The sequence below is a fragment of the Bidens hawaiensis genome, unplaced genomic scaffold (genome assembly GCF_021521415.1).
Source record: "Bidens hawaiensis isolate Kalapana, Puna unplaced genomic scaffold, B.hawaiensis_p1.1 tig00004020_1, whole genome shotgun sequence".
NCBI lineage: Eukaryota > Viridiplantae > Streptophyta > Magnoliopsida > Asterales > Asteraceae > Bidens > Bidens hawaiensis.
The window spans coordinates 1,782,101-1,802,759 of record NW_027491236.1 but is presented as its reverse complement, the minus strand read 5'-3'; the positions used below and the strand labels follow the sequence as shown (position 1 = coordinate 1,802,759).

The 20,659-nt window shown below is 34.9% G+C and overlaps 2 protein-coding genes and 2 pseudogenes across 2 annotated transcripts; all 4 read right to left on the bottom strand.

Annotated features, from left to right (window-relative positions):
* Positions 1-907: 907 nt before the first annotated feature.
* Positions 908-3,857, bottom strand: LOC143625043 (protein HEAT INTOLERANT 4-like). Its single transcript, XM_077095505.1, has 6 exons — positions 3,666-3,857; positions 1,569-1,628; positions 1,431-1,494; positions 1,302-1,360; positions 1,096-1,223; positions 908-998 (listed from the first exon to the last, which is right to left on the bottom strand). Exons 1-6 carry the CDS (start codon positions 3,855-3,857, stop codon positions 908-910), a joined length of 594 nt encoding a protein of 197 aa, XP_076951620.1.
* A 1,993-nt stretch (positions 3,858-5,850) lies between these two features.
* On the bottom strand, positions 5,851-14,432 carry LOC143625042 (F-box/kelch-repeat protein At3g06240-like; annotated as a pseudogene).
* Positions 14,433-14,874: 442 nt separating this feature from the next.
* Positions 14,875-15,978, bottom strand: LOC143625134 (F-box/kelch-repeat protein At3g06240-like). The gene has a single exon (XM_077095575.1). The coding sequence runs from the start codon at positions 15,976-15,978 to the stop codon at positions 14,875-14,877; it is 1,104 nt and encodes a 367-aa protein (XP_076951690.1).
* Positions 15,979-18,509: 2,531 nt separating this feature from the next.
* On the bottom strand, positions 18,510-19,600 carry LOC143625133 (F-box/kelch-repeat protein At3g06240-like; annotated as a pseudogene).
* Positions 19,601-20,659: the final 1,059 nt, after the last annotated feature.

The following is a 20,659-nucleotide window of genomic DNA, read 5'->3' as shown; positions in this document are numbered from 1 at the left end:
CGAACATAATTGAGCAAAGATAAATGAACATATATGACAAATGTAAATGAACACAAACAAACATAAACGAAATAAATAAAAAACGACCTTGTTACAGACTGGGGTGTCGGGTGTGGCAACTGGATAAAACTTGTAAAACCTCATATTCTGTACTGCATCAGCTTTCCCCTCAGCCCTCAATTCCTCTTGAGCTTGAATCCGTTTTTCCATTGCCTACAACAAGATATGCCACATTATACAATAAGACTTCCAATAGAATAACAATTATATAGTCAATTATTTACCTCACGATTCGCTCTTTTTCCTCTTCCAACCTCTTTTTCCACAAATTCCTACATACATACATACATACATATATATATATATTAAAATAAATAATACTATAATACTTTAAAATATGTAACCCAAGTGAGAAAAAAAACTAACATACCTTGAAGGCATCTTTTTCATCCTTAGGCAATTCCCCCGTAGCAGTGAGCTTATCAGTCAAGTTCTACAAAAAATAACATTGTTGTATCTTGTTAAAAACGCATAAAAGTAAGTGACAGAAATTAGAAAGAAACAGAAAAAGGCTCACCTCAGCCTTATCCAACTCCCAATCAAGCGCGGTGATAATCTATAGAAATTCAGACAAAGTGGATAATTACTTTGTGCTAACCAAGTCAACAATAACACTAGTTGGTTAACTTACAGGAAGCCCTGCTCCAGTTAGATACATGATATCAACAATAGTACATTGCTCTGTATTATCAAGCTTAAAAGGATTCTTAAAGTCTGCAAGAACAAAAAAAAATGTTTATAAACTGGTCTACTCAAAGAAAACGGAATGGGTTGGCTACACTTACATGGCTCCCCATACTGAAGCTCAAAAGCATCCCTGTGTCAAGTCAAAGTCAGAGTAAGATAGTCAAAATGTAAAATGAATCGGGAGTTTTCGAAGTGCATACTTTGTTTGGACACGACTAAATAAGAATATTTGAGGCGAAAGTCTTTGACTCCTATTAAAATAAAATAAGTAAAATGAGATTCATATCAATGACCAATAAAAATATGTTTTTTTTGCTATCAATCAAATATATATAGATATGAAAGTACCTTTTTCCTAGTGGAATATTATGAGGAACCCAACCCATGTTGATATTCTTCATGTCAATAATCTCTTCAGACTCCATGTGTAGAGACTTAACTCCAATCTTATCAGAAGGTGGAAATGGAGCTACAATCTGCCCCCTCAATAGTAAATAACATATAGTCAGTACATACATTATATATTCAGCATATGAAATAACGATCCTGCTTACCGCAGCAACCGAAGGTATGTGGACTACTTTAAATTCACCACCAAAATAGAGCAGCTGTGCTGAAACAAGAAAAGCCATTCGTTAATGCCAAACGCATAAGTGGTTATAGAAATCTGAGTGACTGCTTACGCTCTATGCAACTGAAGAGAAAGACTTTCTCCCTGTGTAACACCCCGCCGTCTTTAAATTCATCCTGCAGATCAACAAGAATTCAAACCTCAAAGAAGAAACTAAAACTGTTAATCAAATTAACAAGAAGATACTCACTAGTAGATTTGAAAAGGTCCAATTGTATTCAGTAAGCAAATGAAACTGGCCCCACTGTGATCAAATCATCAAATATGTCAAACAGTAACAACAAAACAATTAAGAAAACTAACATCATAAATTGCAAGTAACGCATGCATACCTCATTAAAGGAAAGTAGAACATTAGATTGTAACAGTGGATATATTCTTCAAGAGCTATGTTTTTATGAGCTACACCATGAAAAGGATTTTGATAAGTTTCAGAGGACTTCTCGACTTTGTCATAGTGACAACATAAAAAATAACATGTTAACCCATCCAATTTTGTGAATATTTTGTTTCATTTGAGCATAGTTTTTCCATGACATGCTTCTCATACAACGTTCTGATCACAATTGAAGGAAAAATTAATGTTAACATAAATATTTCAAAATTGATAAAAGTTAGAAGCATTAATAGGCATGGGGGTGGTATGTCGAAAGTGTTCACATTCTTTTCTTACATTTTAATAGTTGAGGGAAAAATAGTCAGTTTGCCAAATCCCGAACCTTTTGATTATTTTAAAAAATGCACTTAAAAATAAATTTTAAACCCGAATCATGTTTAAAATTATAACTTTCATACTTTTAACATTTCAAAGTCAATACTTTAAACCCATAACAAATTTGACGATAAATCTATTTTGCATTCTCAAACTTTTAAAAATACACAAAATTTTCATTTTTGACTCGTAACAAATTTTGACCTAAATGTAGTTAATTTGTACCAAATAATCTATTTACTAACTTTTGACTCATAATATCAAATTTAAGTTTCATAAAAAATCCAAAACAATTTTCATTTGAGAAACATGATTTGTTGTTGATTTTTGGAATTCACCAAGTATTTTGAAATATGTAGTAAAATAATATGTTAGTATTTATATTTATAAAAATATATAGATATTATATAAATATAGTGTAAAAGGAAAGTGAATAATTATTGATTTATTACATATATTAGGGTAAATTAGTTTTGGAGGGAAAAAATTGTGAGAATTAACCAAAACATGACAAATGTCCATATTTATTTTACTTTATTATAATAGATAGATTCCTATTTTCTAAAGATATATGCATATCTTCTATCTTCTATTAATATATACTTATCTAACTATATTATTAATTTAAAGAATCAATTTTTTCACTTGTCATTCAATTAAAAACTCTACATATATGTTGTTGGTGTGAATTGAATTCAATACCTTACTTGTAAAATGTTTATGACTTACCAACTCAAATAAGATTAATTGATGTTAATCTTCTCCTTTTCTTAATTAGTATAAATTCACAACCTTTCGTTTTATTACTTATAAAATGCAAATACAAATTATTCTTACTAATCTATGTATTTTAGTAAATTATTTATATCTTACGAATCCATAAGATATGTTAATATTTATATTGTTAAATTTAACTTTTTTATTTTATTTTTTAACCACCTGTGTATCACACGAGCTCTATCCTAGTCTTATAATACTTTTAAAGACAGAATTACATAAATTATCCTCTATCTTTCACCCAAATTTTACTTGTGGTCCCTCATATTCAAAATTGATCTTTTTTGTCCTTTACGTTTCAAAATCCAACGGCGTTTGTCTTTTTCGCTTAACCCGGTTAGATTTTCTCATTAAGTCAGGTCATGTGCAAGAAATTGGTCAATTTACCTATTTAATTAAAATAATATTTTAATAAATAAACAAAAACAATAAAAAATTTAATATATAATTATACTCTCTCTCTTTCTCTCTTCTCCCCCTTCTTCTTCTTCCTCCACAGCCAAGCTTTCTGGCCACCACCAAGCTCTCCGGCTATCACCGCCGCCATCTTCTCCGACAAACTTCTTCATCACCTCTCCGTCACCATCATCGTGTCCCCCGCCGGCCACCATCAGTTCGTCATCATCGCGAATCACCATTATTCCTGTCATCCCGCTGCCCGTCTCCAGCCGGGCAAACAACGATTTTGAAATCCGCAACTCGTTTCGATTGCTTTGATTGCTTCTTGTTTGGCCCATCAAAATTAGTATTTATTAAAATAGATCTATGGTTTCGATTGCTTCTTGTTTGGCCGCAAACCTGCAACTCGTCGGTACTACAGGTGGGGGTTTCAACGGTGAAATCGTTGCCGGTTTTGGCCATTCCAGCGAATAAGACTTGAGTCGGGAGTGTAATCCGGTAATCATTTAGATTTAACGTCTCACCGTGGCCGCCGTCGGAACAACGGCGACCGGTCAATTTAATCCACCACCACCGTGTCTCCACCTCCATCCCCGCCGTGAACCATTCGAACACGGCCTCATCCCACTCCAAAAACTCATCTTCACCGACGTCACACAAACATTAACCTCTCTCCGCCACAAACTCCTCAACCACCCACTCTCCAACAGCCACCGAATCACTTCCACTGTACTCTCTGAAACACTGCAGATCACGTAGGAACACGCGCGTCTTGTGTTTGAGATAATCGTGTCCGTTCATCCCTCTGCTTCGACCCCATTGTGAATCCTAAGGCTGATGAGGTTAATGTTGTTGGTGTGAATGTGTATAATCTGGTTATATTTTTGTATATACAGTGGTGGTGTGGGGTTGGGGGTGACGCAGATGAGAGAGAGAGAAAGAGAGAGATGTTTTGTTTTTTTATTTATTAAAACATTTTTAATTAAATAGGTAAATTGACCAATTTGCCCTCATGTGCAAGGCACATGACCTGACTTAAGGAGAAAATCTAACCGGGTTAGGCGAAATGGACAAACGCTATTGGATTTTGAAACGTAAAGGACAAAAAAAGATAAATATTGAAGATGAGGGACCACGAGTGAAATTTGGGTGAAAGATAAAGGACAATTTCTGTAATTTTGTCTACTTTAAACGAGAAAATTATGATTTGCCTCCCTGTGGTTTATTTTCAGGTGAACTTTGCAGCCCTAATTTTTAAATTATGTACATTGTGCCCTTGTGATTTACCTGCACGTAAAATTGTACCCTTCCGTTCGTTGACTGTTTGTTGACCAGTCGACAACAATAGCATTACAGTCATTTTGCACATAACACCCACTTGAACCCCTCGATTATACCCATAACCTAGGTCAAAATTAAGTCTTCGGCTTTTATTCCTCTCAGCATCCCCGTAATTTCGACCTTTGATTCTTGTATTGATCATCATTTCAACCTTGCTGATTCACATGGGATTCCACATGCCCCATGCTACTCGGGTCAGAGCGTAACCTAGTGATGCTTTCGGCCACTGGACTTTCGCCATCAAGGGTGCATCATTTTACTGCTTTGCCTAGCAGCACGACGCTTGTATTGCTCTTCCACAGCCCCGTTTTCACGGTTTAGGCTGCTCCCATTTCGCTTGCCGCTACTACGGGAATCGCTTTTGCTTTCTTTTCCTTTAGCCACTAAGATGTTTCAGTTCGTTAAGTTGTTTCTTTCCTGCCCATGGATTCAGCAGCAGTTTGAAAGGTTAATCTATTTGGGAATCTCCGGATCTATGCTTATTTTCAACTCCCCGAGTACGTCGCTTATTTTAAAGTCGCTTACTACGCCCTTCGTCGTCTCTGGGTACCTAGGTATCCACCGTAAGCCTTTTCTCGTTTGAACCTCGCCCTTTATTTTAAGGCTATGTCATCCTAAGGTGCTGCTAAATGAATGGATCTTATAAACGTCCATGAATGATAAATCATAGATCGAACCATCGAATCGGAAAAACTGGGTGCTATCATATAGCCTTGTATCGGCTAAGTTCACGAGTTGGAGATAAGCGGACTCGAACCGCTGACATCTGTCGCAGGGTAAACCACCGCCTCTCAGGTCCCCCGAGTGATTCTACCATAGAGGCCAACGATAGACAATAACCCCCCCCCCCCCCCCGAACACAACTTACAACTTTCATCGTACTGCTTAAAGTTGTGTTGATGATTGGTAATCCCATTCCCCTACTCGGTTGTCATGTCGTGTCCCGTACCTCGCTTAGCACCCACTAGTTTGTTAAAAAGAATGTCTCTTGGGATTTCCAAGTACATTTTTTTACAATTCTAACTTTTATATAATTTTATGTCATAACAATTATAACATATTAAATATGATAAATTGTATACATATCAATATCACCCTAAAAATATTTGAAATCTTTAAAATAAGTAAATTTCATTATGATGATACAAATTCTTACTTTATAACATACAAAATATATGTTATACTTATACCATCAAATTCATATAAAAAAGCATCTAGTACAATCAAATGCCTTATGGTTTATCTAACCATAAGGTGACACCAAAGTTTCAATATAAACGACCCAAAAATGCCAAAATGCCAATTAGTACTACATTTCTTAATTCTCCGAATAATGTTTTCTTTTACATTGTATCTTACCATGCTCCATGTCACACCCCGACCATTGACGGAAATGTCAGGGCGCAACCGATTGTTCATCGCACACGACACTATTAAGTGACAATATTTAATCAACTCATTTAAATTCATAAAAACACAAAGAGTCACATAACTTGTTCATACAATAACCGAATTCAAATCATAGTAAATAATATATTGTTCGTTTTGCTAATATCCTAATAGTCTCGATAACGTTTTTTCTTCAAGTCCTCGAGCCAACCTAAAGTCAAACCTGTAACATTGCATAAATAGAATTTGTCAACACAAAGGTTGGTGAGCAATTTCATAGTTTTTGAACAATAGATATATAATACGAAATTCCACAACTTATATACAAAACAATAAATAATAGCAACAATTTAGATAAATGGAATCGTTAATAAGAATACATTAACAACACCTTTCTATAAGGGGATGCAAAATATACTTGGATTTTGTATGAAATCGTTAATAAGAATACATTAACGACACCTTTCTATAAGGGGATGCCAGATATACTCGGATTTATGAATCAACTATCTAAAAGCGGTAAACACATTAGCACTTAAGCATATAAGCATATAATCACCAAATCGAGCATTTATTTAAGTAAAGTATACAATAAAGTTTGTGGTTTAAGACTCAAGTATAAATCATTTGGATTTGAATAAGTTTGCAATGTCACCCCCAAAATATAAAAGAGTGAAAACGGGGGATGAAAGCACTCACATTCAAGTAATAAACTTGAAAGATTTGATGATTTGGAGATTAACCGGAACGATGAGTTTAACGAACGAAGCCTAAACGAGAAGAAGTCTTGTATTAGAAAAAGTTGTCTTGGAAGTCTTTAAACGAAAATAAATGATAAGAAATGTAAACAATTTAAAGTTTAAGGTTTAAATGTAAATATTTAAGAAATTATAATAATAGTCCTTTAAAAATGTAAGTTTGCTCGAAACCGGTTAAAGTATCTAGCCCTTAATTTTACTCAACCTATGTTAAGTAATAAGGTGGGTAAAAATGCAAGAAAGCAAGTCCCTTTATAATATAGAAACTAAAACGGGTTTTAACGAGTGTTCGGGTGGTCGGTTCGGGTCTTGGTGACTTGACCAAACCCAAAGTCAACTTTCCCAAAATAATAAATGTATGAGATAACTCAATAAATCTTAAAAAGACTTAACCAAGTATGTAGTTCTATTGTTTTAGAACTAACAACGTCCGGTAAGCGAGTGTTCGGTTTAGTCGGTCCAAACTTTGTTATAGGATCAAGTTGGATTCAACATTCCGAGTACTTTGTGAAAATAATTAAAATCAATTTATAAAGTATTTTTAAAGAAATATATAAGCTTTAATGGTTAAAACACACTTGTGTGTCTTAAACGAGTAAACTTGTTCGGTTTGGTTCGGTTTTTATCTTGGAATAAGGCCAAGAATGGTTACCACATGTCCAAACATCATAGAACTTGTAAAATAATTTATAAATAATAATACCAAAGTTTTACATAAAAAAGTCAACAACAAAGTCTTTAAACGAAAGTTCGGTTTCCGGTTTGGATCTTGTTTCGGGATAAGACCGAGGTTAGATTCTACAAACCCATAACCATGAAACTAATTAAAATGATTTTAGAAACTCAAATCTTACATAAAACATGTTTATACAACTATTTAAACAAACTGGTAAACAAGAGTTCGGCTTCCGGTTTGGAGCTATTTACGGAATAACCGAGGCTAGTCTCTACAAACCCATAACCATGGAACTCAAAATGTAAAATAGAACTAAGATGAGCAGAATTTAAACAAGTATAACAAGTTTGATAGTTAGATGCGGAAAATATATATAATCAAGGACTACTACGAGTCCTCCATGTAGCTTTGTCTTATGGGTCGGACACTTAACCGACCGAGACCGGAGAAATGCCCACCGAAGGTACAAATAGTGCTATTATATATATATTGTATAACAATCTTCAAGTATAAATAAGTGTTAAAAAGTTGATTATAATGTAAGACTATGGTCAGTTTGACTTTGGAAAGTCAAACTGTCAAAAAAAAATGAAGAACACTTTTGAATGCTTGAGAATTGGAAGAGAAAGAGATGAATGAGCAAGGATTAATAAAGGGGATAGTGGTGTATATATAGGGTGGGTTGAAAGGGTCAAGCATGGGGAGTGATATCAAGGTTTGCATGCAAGAGGGGTCAAGACAAGTCACAAAACAACAAAAAAAAAGATGGGGCTGGTCTACTGCTGGTCAGCACGTCAGTTCGCGTCCGGAAGTTCGTTTTTGATGTATCTTGAGCGTTTTAAGTCCGTTTACGAATCCGTAAAAGGGGTTTTTCAAATTAGACAAGCGGCAATATTTTAGTAACATAAAATCCAATATTTTATATATTTGAAATGTTCGGGATATAAATCGGGTCGGTTTACAACATAAAAACAAATACAAAATAAATACAATTTAACTCGAAATCGAGGGATGTCACACTCCACGAATCCAAGTCAATAACAATATCATCTTCATATGTAAAACACACCGGAACCATTTCATAATCACAATAAAATCTAACCCAATCCAGTTTAATCACCTTACTCCATGAACTTTCAACACCATACCTTCATCACCCACACATCCATATCCACACCTGATGTTCGGTTTATTTGTATACATTTTAGTTCGTTAACTTAGTCGATTTATGTGTTTAGATTAGGAACTTCGGTACTTCATACGTCTTTATTGCGTTTCAGGTCACAGGTACTTAAAGCACTTAATTTGGACCCGTACGAGCACGAGATGAAGACCCGGGATGTCCAGCACGCGAACCGTTACACATATTTGGACCTGCTGAGTGAAGCAAACCATCGCGTAGCGCGATGGGTGTTGAAGACATGGCATCGCGCTACGCGATGCCCTTTAATATATTAAAATCCGTTGACTTTTGGTCCATCGCGTAGCTCGATGGACCAGGGGAGGAGACCATCGCGCTACGCGATGGTCCCCACAGTCGGGAAAGTTAGGGTTTAATGTTATATCTCGTTTTGACGACCCTAGACGCTATCATTCAGTTTCCAGACAGTTTTTAGAGCAATTAGGAGGAGAACCATTGATTCCAATCATCTCAAGGCCCCATACATGATCCAATCCATCATAATCGAAGCCCGAGAGATGCCGAGACGAGGCTAGATCATTCGAATCATACCCGGGATGTAGAGTATTGTATTTAACAATTTTTCTCATGTGTTAAGAACGAATGATTTGTAACTATCTTTGATTAATCTATAAGTATTGATGTCTGGCATTATTGTGCACTCAATCGGTTTAGGTTTATTTTGATCAGAACGATTAGTTTGCCAATTGCTATGATAATTGCTTATAGGATTGTTTTAACTAGTTTGAATATGATGAAGCATACGTTTGCCCTTGGTTGAGTCACACTGGGAGGGACCGTTTGATAACCAATGTCGTGTGTTAGCGAGCGTGGATGCCTAAGGTTTATCTAGTTAGTCAATCTGAGTTGATCAATGATAGTTAATATGTTAAGTGAGCATGAGATGGCTGTTTATTTACTTAGTTGAACATTGGTGTGATTTGTTCTTATTAATTGCTTGAAAGTTATTTACTTGTTTGATCAATATTAAAACTCAAATCGTTTGCTAGTGTGAGAGAACTGTTAATTGAACTACTTCATAATGTTAGGAATTAGTTTCACTGCACACTAACCACATACTCCTCGTGGTTCGACACCCTACTTACCCTAGCTAGCTTAAGATGATTAGGACACTAGATTTAATTATTTTTGACTAGATAGCGGCAGTCTAGCATCAACACCATCACCACCATAAGCTGCATACAAACAGCCTTTCAAATCTCCCAAACACCAAAATCCACTTTGCTTGTTCTCACCACCATTTGGTAAAACAATATCCATAAAGACCTCGTCTTTTATGTCAAACGAAAGAATCGTTTCGTGTTTGTTGAAACCACCAGTATTTGGTTTATGCCTAACTATCCAATGAATTGCACCATTGGAAAATGACCCGATTACATCGGGATCAATGATGCTCATGTGGGTGGTTTGGACCGTCCTCCATGAGCCAGTCTTGAGATTGAAAACATGACAACTAATAGAATTACTTGAAATGGATCGAGAGGCGCTAACCATCTTGTAATGGTCGATGGAAAAATCATACCCGAGCCCATAAAACCGAGTGGCATTGGGGAATGGTGTTAACGGGTCTGGTATAACTCGGGTCTTTTCAGTAGTTGGATTCCACAAAAGAATACAATCATCAAAACAAACAAAGAAAATCAAACCATAACATGAACCTAGTTCCTTTTAACCAACTGATTCTTTTTTCAAAGGATCTTTTAAACTGATAATGGCCCTTGAATTATCATCATCAACGCCTTCATAACATGATGGTGATTCATAGTTAATTGAGTGCAATGAATGGGTTGACATGAGAAATACTCGGGAATGATTAGTGTCTGTAGTGGAGAGGCTCGACGATGATGTGATTTAATAAAATCTTCAGATGAAATAAAAGAAAGCCAGTGAAGGTAAACTAATATAAGGCATTTACAAAAGATTGGGTTAAAGTAATTAAGCCGCAAACCCACAATAATAATATTATATCATCATCATCATCAAAACATATGCAAAATTGAAAAAGAAACTCACTTGTCAAGAATACAAAGAGTGGTATTTGCAGGATCTTTAATACTCTCCTTCACTCTCTTCACAAACACCTCATCATCAGCCCCAACACAAAAGTCAACCTGCACGGCATTCTTATTCAAATACTTCAAATTGGGCGAGGGGAGAACCCGCAGAGTCTTGTTGTCCCTGATATCAAGAAGCTGCGAGTTTTATATAGATGTTGTGTGTAATGGCTAGGTGATGAGGTATAAACTAAGAAATAAAAATGGTAAGGATATTTACAGGGTTGGAAATGAAATGTGACGCCTAACGACGCTTAAGAACGTGCATAGGATTGTGGGTAGTCTGGGAAGTCATTAGACTACCGTTGTTTAAAGGGGGCCACCGCCAACGTTTGGCTTTGCATGGTATCTTAGTTTTTTTTTTTAATTTTAACAGCAACATAGTTTAATTGTATACTTATATTTTTTATTTCAATTTTCTTTATATAATTTTAGTCAGCGGGCCTCGGGTCAAGCCAAGGGGTTTGTACATGATATTGCCCAGTTGTTAATTGTTGATGCAAGGTCAATTTGCATCTTCTAGTGACATTATAACTTATGTGTATTTAAAAATGGGACATTTACATATATCTTCTTCCTAAATTTTTCTATTACATATTTATCTATCCTTAAAAATCAATTACATATATCCCCTCTCTAAAACAAACATATTACATATTTACCCATATCATTAAAGCTGACGTATTGTTGACTAATTTACCTTTATTTTATTTACCAAAATACAATTAGTTTGAAAAATAATTCCAAAGTATCAAAGTCCATCAATTAATATTAGAAAAGAGAAGGGCAGAAACCTAAAGAATAAGTTCTCCAAAGTCCGAAGTCTTCCTCGTCTTTAAAATTCTCCACCTTCAAATCATCACACTCCACCATCACCGTTGTTCACAATTGCCATCAAGGTCATACATGTTCGCCATCATCGATGTGCACATTGCCGACGGTTGTGACGAGTCCAGATCTAACTTTCTCACTCTCTTCGGAGTTGCAAGTTTCGACAAGTCAAGGTTTTTAGTTGTCACCCTCCATCTCCATCTTCAATCTGCCTAGTAGGGAGTTTAATAGTAGTTCAGATTCGGGTTTTAGAAGAAGATAGATAGATTGGGTTGATGGAAAATTGTTTGGCCAGTTGGTTGCGACGACAGTGCTAGTTACAGTGGTCGACAGTTGGTTGAAATGAAGATGAAGGCGATGGTAGGTCGTTAATGGTGGTAGCAACGGTGGTTACATGGTGGTGTTCCAAATAAGAGGTTAAAATGAGAGGTTGTTGGACAGTGGAGAAGATGATATAGGTTGATGATGGGTACTTATTGTTTTGTTATATATTTAAAATTTAATTTAGTATTTTGATATTTAATAAGGGTAAATTGGTAAATTGATATGGAAAAGAGAAAATATGTAATTGGTTTTTTGAGTTGGGGATATATGTAATTAATGGCTTTAGTAAGTAGAAATGCGTAAAAATCCCTATAAAAATTTAGTTATTGAGATTTGGTTCTCTATATTATCACTTAATTAAAGTAGTGTCCTAATTATGGGAGTTTCATTTTTGTTATGTTTTGTTGTAAGTTTTTTTTATCTAACGCGTTCTGACTTACATGTTCTAACATGATCCAGCTTATGACTCTACTAACAAAAGTTCCTGAATTACTGATATTGGTGGGGTGTTTTTTTTTTTTGTTGAAATACAAGCAATTTTTTTCCATTAAAAAGAAGGACAAACCTCAATGAGAATAGCCCAAACCAAATACAAAAACTAACCAAACCAAAAAAAACATGCAGACATGAAAACAATTATACCTCAAACATGATATAGGGGCTTTAAGCCAATCAAGCCAAACAATATTCTTAAAACTAGATCTATTCTTCATCCAATAAAAACAATTAGTCGTAATTTCCTCGGTGTAAACAAAGTAGACAAGATCACTTTGTTAAAGACCTTTGCATACATATTAAAAGATGGACCAAGAGTCATGATACTCGGCAAAACAGGTAATGTTTTTGATTTGATAAAATGGATGTAGGTCCGTTTTGAAAAATAGCGCTTTTGTTGATTTGAATTTACCATGAAAAGATATGAAGAAAATATCCGTTTTCATGTTCATTATTGAATTATAATCCCAATCAACCAAAGCACCAAACAGTTAAATCTAAATTAAGTTTAACAATATATAAAAGTAACAATCACTTTTACTCATAGCCTCTCTGATCTTTCCCCTCTAATCAAATAGTCATAACCAGACTTAATTCATTACCTAATAATCATTCATTTACTCTTCTTTAAACCTGCATTCGAACAAAATAATTGTTGGTGGAACACTTTTTGCACTATATTTTATTTGTATTGTCAAATCTAAGAAGATAATCTCATACAATATTCAAAGAGAACACTTGCCTTTGTTGTGCCGCGGTCAACATTAACCTCCGAAGGAGCAAGCGGAGGTGCACTAACTGATAATCAACCCTACAAAAATAATTAAATTAGATGTGCATGATCAAAACACTTTCGTTCTTTAAAAATAAATGCAGGAGATAAAAAGCATAGTACCGAGCCAAGTTCGTTTAAAATGTACATGAATGGCCTTTCAACTAGTAGTTGTTGAGGGCACAAACTTCAACATGCTCGCATCATTGGCTATGAATGGTATGTCGAAATGTATAACCATTGTCGCTGGTCTGATTCGTCTACTATCTATTAGATCAGCCTTATTCCCACGTACTACCACCGAAGTATATAAAAGAACATATTCAAATTATTAAAACCAACCTCCATGTCAATTGTAGCTATCTTGGGTCGTTACAAAAAGAATTTATGTTGGTAACATCAAACATGATTATAGGACTATATGGCATGTTTAGGGTTTGGCTATTAATTTTTGGAAAAATGAAGCCTTCAAGCCTCCAAGTTTTAGATGATGAGGTCCAATGTCTCTTTCTGGGCTACCAGGCAACGTTAGGTTGAACAATGCGTTATATGAGTCGTACTTCTGCTTTTCAGGATCTTTTTACGTAAATGGTGTTAATATTTCTTTTTCTAGAACGTATATATATGAACATTATAGGCCTAGATTTCACATATTGAGGTAGAGTAGCACAAATTTGGATATTTGAAGAAACATATACAAAAATGTGTATACCACCCTAAGGAAACCCGGATCTAGAAGTTAGCCATTCAAATATCATGCGTCTATCTCAGATAGCATAGATCTGAAGGCATAAAATCTCAAAAAATGTATATGAAAAAATACAGATCCGAATATCATAGAGAAGAACGAGTTGTGATTGTTGTCGATCCCATGAATGGTGCCAATGAAAAATATGAAATGATCCGAGTTGGATCTGAGTAAATGTTCTCTGGTGATGAAGATGAACACAACCACAACTCGTCTTCTCCGACTTATCTCAGATTTGCAAAACATAAAGAACTCGTTAGAAGTGGTCAAAGATCGTAGTCTCTGACCACCTCCCGACGCTCAAATCACTATTGCATTCAACTATTATTATGAATATATGTGTATGATAATGTGTAGTGTATGGAGGAGAAAACAAAACAACCTGCTGATTGTGAGCCCTCAGCTTGTATTTATTGGAAGATTGTGTTTAAACCCTAATGGGCTTTTCTTATATTACATGAGTTGGGCTTACCTCGCTGGACTTACGCCCATTTTAGGTGGTTTGGGCTTGGGCTGAAGGTTGCGTTGACGGATATTGGTAATCCTATTTTTCTAATCGATTAATAGGCATACCCATTGTTTTGTTAATTGGATTTCCATGTACATTTTTTCCTTACAATTCTAATTTTTATGTAATATTATATTCATATAATTATAATTAAATATTATAAATTGGATACATATCTGATGTCAATATCACCAAAAATATTTGAAAACTTTGAAAATTAGTAAATTTCTTTTTGATACAAACTCAAGTGTTAAATTCTTACTTTATAACATACAAAACATACATGCTATACCATCAATACATATAAAAACAAGTACGTCAACTTGAAATTCGTTTACATTCACTACAATCGATTTGAAGAACTTGAAAGTTAAACCATAAATAAGTAACACCACTTAATAACTAGAAAACTTAACACCACTTAATAACTAGAAAACTTGGTTAGTCAATGTGACAAGAAGCCCAAACTCCGAATTCCACCCATGAAGATCTAGTACAATCAAAAGTCTATCTAACCATGAGGTGACACCAAAGACTCGGTATACATGACCCATAAATGCCAATCAGTACTACATTTCTTAAATTTCTTAATAGTATTATCTTTTGTATTAAATCTCACCAAGTCCCATGAATCCAAGTCAATCACAACATCATCTTCATGTGTAAAACACACGGGCACCATTCCATAATCACAACCAAATCTAATCCAATCCAATTTAATCACCTTACTCCATGAGCTTTCAACGCCATATTCCTTCATCACCCACACATCTGTATCCACACCATCATCACCACCGTAAACCGCATACAAACAACCTTTCAAATCACCCAAACACCAAAATTCACTTTGCTCATTCTCACCACCATTTGGTAAAGCAATTTCCATAAAGATCTCGTCTTTTATGTCGAACGAGAGAACCATTTCACGTGTATTGAAACCATCATCATGTGAACTATGCCTGACTATCCAATGAATTGCATCGTTCGAAAAAGACCCGATTATATCAGGGTCATTGATGCTCATGTGGGCGGTTTGGACCGTCCTCCATGAGCCAGTCTTGAGATTGAAAACTTGACAACTGACATAATTACTAGAAATGGATCTAGACGCTCTAACCATCTTGTAATCATCGATGGAAAAATCATACCCGAGCCCATAAAACCGAGTGCCATTGGAGAATGGCATTAATGGGTCAGGTATTACTCGGGTCTTTTCATTAGTTGGATTCCACAAAAGAATACAATCATCAAAACAAACAAAGAAAATCAAACTATAGCAAGAACCTGATTCCTTTTCAACAAATGATTCTTCTTTCCGCGGATCGGTTAAACTGACAATGGCCCCTAAATCATCATCATCATCATCATCATCAACGCCTTCATAACATGATGGTGATTCATAGTTGATTGAGTGCAATGAATAACTTGACCTGAGTAACATTCGGGAATGATTTGTGTTAGTATCGGATAGGGCGCGACGATGATGTAGTTTAATAAAATCATCAGATGAAATTAAAGAAAGCCAGTATTTGGATACTGATTTGAACTGGCCTAGAGACTTTGCAGGTAATCTTGAAAGAATGCCGATTAAAATATCGAGAGGGAAATCAAACATTGCTTTGATTTTCTTAATTAGATAAACTAAAAAACAATGTTGAAATAGAGGCCAACATGAAACATAAATATCTTTGATTCATATAGAACCCATCCTCCCTTGAATTGGTCAAAGTCAATTGTCTTTGCCAAGAATAGTGTTGTATGTACTTTGAATCCTTCCAAGTCAAAGTCTAGCATGTATAATGTATTACCTTCACTTTCCAAAATATAGAGCAAGTCTAATGTATCAACAAAAAGAGTGACTGGCTAATTCTCTACACTGCACAAAAATACAATATAGTTGAAACACGAAATCTTCGCTGCAGTTTGATTTTATCAACTTGACTGTTTCAATTGTATGCGACTCTTCTTAATATATGTACTTTGATGATTGGTTCCTTTTAAGTTCTTGGTATAACTTACCAACATGTGTTTTATTCTTCGTATTATTATTAGTGTAAATTAAACGGATAGTATTTGGTAATGAATTGACCTAGGATTTACAAATAAAATGTTAGTTCTAACATAGAGCTAGCGTATAGCCCCGTAATCTCTGTATAAATTTTTAGATGAAAACTGTAATAGATTATTTATATTTTGTCATCTTTTAACAGAATTAGTGAATATCAGTGCTATGTTATGTATGCAAAAAAAAAATGATCTTTGCTGGTCACTTTAGCTAATGTCACTAAGACAGCCTTTGGTTGTTAAGTATATATGAATTAGCACAATAACTTATAAAGGTTCAGCAGAACCTTCGCGATCATATCCACAACCACCCCATCTCTTTATCTATGTACACAACATACATAATTTTATTTATATATTCGAACATGATTAACCCGGGACCAACAATAGATATCATAGCCTAGTTAATATATCTGATATTCTAACATAAGCATATACAACAGTACGATTAATAAGGATACGGATGAGAACACGAATCTAATTGTGTTGTGATTTTTATCATACTATATCACTACGCATTCTGAAGAGTGGGCTGATCATAATATTGAATCAATGACGTGTCTGGTAATATAAATGATAAAACGTTTTGTATTAGATCTCGATCGGAAGAAACAACAAATCAAAGTGTGCAGCGGAAGCGTGGTGGGCCCATAACCCACAGGTTCCAGGATCGAAACCTGGCTTTGATATTCAAAGTGGCTTCTGCTTTTTCTTTTTTTTTTTGCACCAACAAATTTAAGCTAAACACAGTCTTTACCCTCCAACCATTATTTATTGGAGTTTGTCACATTAATTGAATATTTTACTAAATGCCTACTTCAATTATTTGTATCCAACTTTAAAACCAAATTTTTAAAAAAGAGTCACAACTTTACGTACGGAATTTTTTAAAAATTCACTATATTCGGGAAAGTATAACAATGTTAATAGAATATAAAGAAGCAAAAAAAAAAAAAAAAACATGTAATCTAACCAGGATAATATTTGAACAAAAGTTGAGTGTTATTTTTCAGAGCTATTTTTCTACAAGATATGCTGGTATCAACATTTCTCAAAGATTAAACTTGACAATGAGAACAAAAGCCGAGTATGTAGTTTGAAAGATTGTTATACTGTCAAATTATCTGGTTACATATCTACTAAAAAGTTTATTTATTGGCTTTCGTGACCGCTTAACCACCATTATCTTTCCATGTAAATGAAATCAGTTTCCCATGTTTCGGTTTGACATGTATAGTTGTTGTATGTGAAGTGGTTACATTATCACACAAATGACATGTTTGGAACATACAAGCAACCTATTTGTTATATCGAATGATAACCTCATTATGTGAACCAAGTTATGTTTTCTAATTGATCTTTGAATTTCTAAACAACAAATTAGAGTGGCGCTGCGGAAGCGGTGGGGAGGGGGGGGGGCATAACCACAGGTCAGAGGATCGAAACCTGGCTCTGATATTTGGAATGGTTTCCGCTGATGATAATTTCCTAGACCAAATTTATTCAAAATAACAATCTTTGCCCTCCTATATTCAATGTTCACAAATGAATGTATCTTTAAACTAAAATCATTTTATTTTTGGTACATGAGAGAGATAGACAATGTGTGGTTTGAAATATGTAGAGAAGACTGTGTTTTGCTAGTTACGGTTTGTGTTTGTGTCGATAATTGTGTTTTAAGTGGAAGAGGTGGTTTGGCCATGGGGCGTTTAAAGTTGTGTTGACGATTGGTAATCCCATTCTCCTACTCAGTTGTAATATCGTGTCCTATACCCGGCTTAGTACCCGCTAGTTTGTTAAAAAGAATGTCCCTTGGGATTTTCAAGTACATTTTTTTACAATTCTAACTTTTATATAATTTTATGTTCATAACAAATAAAACATATTAAATATGATAAATTGTATGCGTATCAATATCACCCGAGAAATATTTGAAATCTTTAAAAATAGTAAATTTCATTATGATGATACAAATTCTGAATGATAAATTCTTACTTTATAACATACAAAATATATGTTATACTTATACCATCAAATACATATAAAAAAGCATCTAGTACAATCAAATGCCTTATGATTTATCTAACCATAAGGTGACACCAAAGTTTCAGTATACACAACCCAAAAATGCCAATCAGTACTATATTTCTTAATTCTCCGAATGATGTTTTCTTTTACATTGTATCTTACCAGGCTCCACGAATCCAAGTCAATAACAATATCATCTTCATGTGTAAAACACACTGGCGCCATTTCATAATCACAATAAAATCTAACCCAATCCAGTTTAATCACCTTACTCCATGAACTTTCAACACCATATTCCTTCATCACCCACACATCCATATCCACACCATAAACTGCATACAAACAGCCTTTCAGATCTCCCAAACACCAAAATCCACTTTGCTTGTTTTCGCCACCATTTGGTAAAACAATATCCATAAAGACCTCATCTTTAATGTCAAACGAAAGAATCGTTTCACGTTTGTTGAAACCACCAGTATTCGGTTTATGCCTAACTATCCAATGAATTGCACCATTGGAAAATGACCCGATTACATCGGGATCATTGATGCTCATGTGGGTGGTTTGGACCGTCCTCCATGAGCCAGTCTTGAGATTGAAAACATGACAACTAATAGAATTACTTGAAATGGATCGAGAGGTGCTAACCATCTTGTAATGGTCGATGGAAAAATCATACCCGAGCCCATAAAACCGAGTGGCATTGGGGAATGGTGTTAACGGGTCTGGTATAACTCGGGTCTTTTCAGTAGTTGGATTCCACAAAAGAATACAATCATCAAAACAAACAAAGAAAATCAAACCATAACATGAACCTAGTTCCTTTTCACCAACTGATTCTTTTTTCAAAGGATCTTTTAAACTGATAATGGCCCTTGAATATCATTATCGTCATCATCGTCAACGCCTTCATAGCATGAAGGTGATTCATAGTTAATTGAGTGCAATGAATGGGTTGACATGAGAAACACTCAGGAATAATTAGTGTTTGTAGTGGAGAGGGCTCGACGATGATGTGACTTAATAAAATCTTCAGATGAAATAAAAGAAAGCCAGTACTTGGATACTGATTTGAACTGGCCTAGAGACTTTACGGGTAATCTTGAAAGAATGTCGATTAAGATATCACGAGGAAGATCAAACATTGTTTTAGTTTTCTTGATTAGATAAACTCAAAAGATATTGTGAAAAGAGATGCCAACAAGAAACATGATGTATTTGATTCATATAGAACTCACCCCGCGTGAATTGGTCAAAAGTCAACTGTCTTGGTCAAGATGAATGTTGTACTCTGAATCCTTCAAGTCAAACCCTTGCATGTATTACCTTCACTTTTTAAATGCGGAAGAGCAGGTCCAATGCATCAACAAAAAGAGTGCCTGACTAATTCCCTACACCGCACAAAAATCTGGTATAGTCCAAACACAAAAATCTGGTTTAGTCTGATATATTTTGGTAAAATGACTGCTCTACCCTTTTATAACTATAGGTTAATTATATTTTGAGTACAGGGATTATTTGACACACTATGTATGTATGTGTGTATTTACACAAACAGCCTTTAATTTATTCATAATAATGTTTAACTGCATAAATAGTCCCTCTTTATAAAAAAAGGTGGAATGGTCATTAAACGCAAACTTAACAGAAAAATTAACAAAAGTTAACCTTCGACCCCAAACTTGTTACAAAGTATAAACCTCGGACCTCAACCTTGTTACCTTCAAACCTTAGTACCCAAACCACAAGGACCATATGAGCATTTACTGTTATAATTCTTCAAGATGAATGGATTAGAGATTTAACAAGAGAAATGCCGGTATTAAACTGACAGGACTGGTTAACTCCCAAGTTATCATATAAATTGCATACCACAGAAAAATTAAAAAAAAAAATCCAAAATAAATCAATTCTCAAAATAAAGTACTCAAACTATCACTAGCATGCATTTCCTCACATTATTGGGTCAAAACTCAAAAGTATATACTTGCATCTGTAAAGTGTGACACCCGGTAAATTCCCAATCCCTTAAACTAAGTAATCAACCTAATAATTAGGTGATTGTAAATATTAAGCGCGCCATGTTAGTCAGCGCGTGCATTTGTTATGTGCGCCCTGCGCGAGCGCGCCATGTTAGTCAGCGCGTGCATTTGTTATGTGCAACCTGCGCGAGCACACCATGTTAAGAACCAGCGTGAGCATAT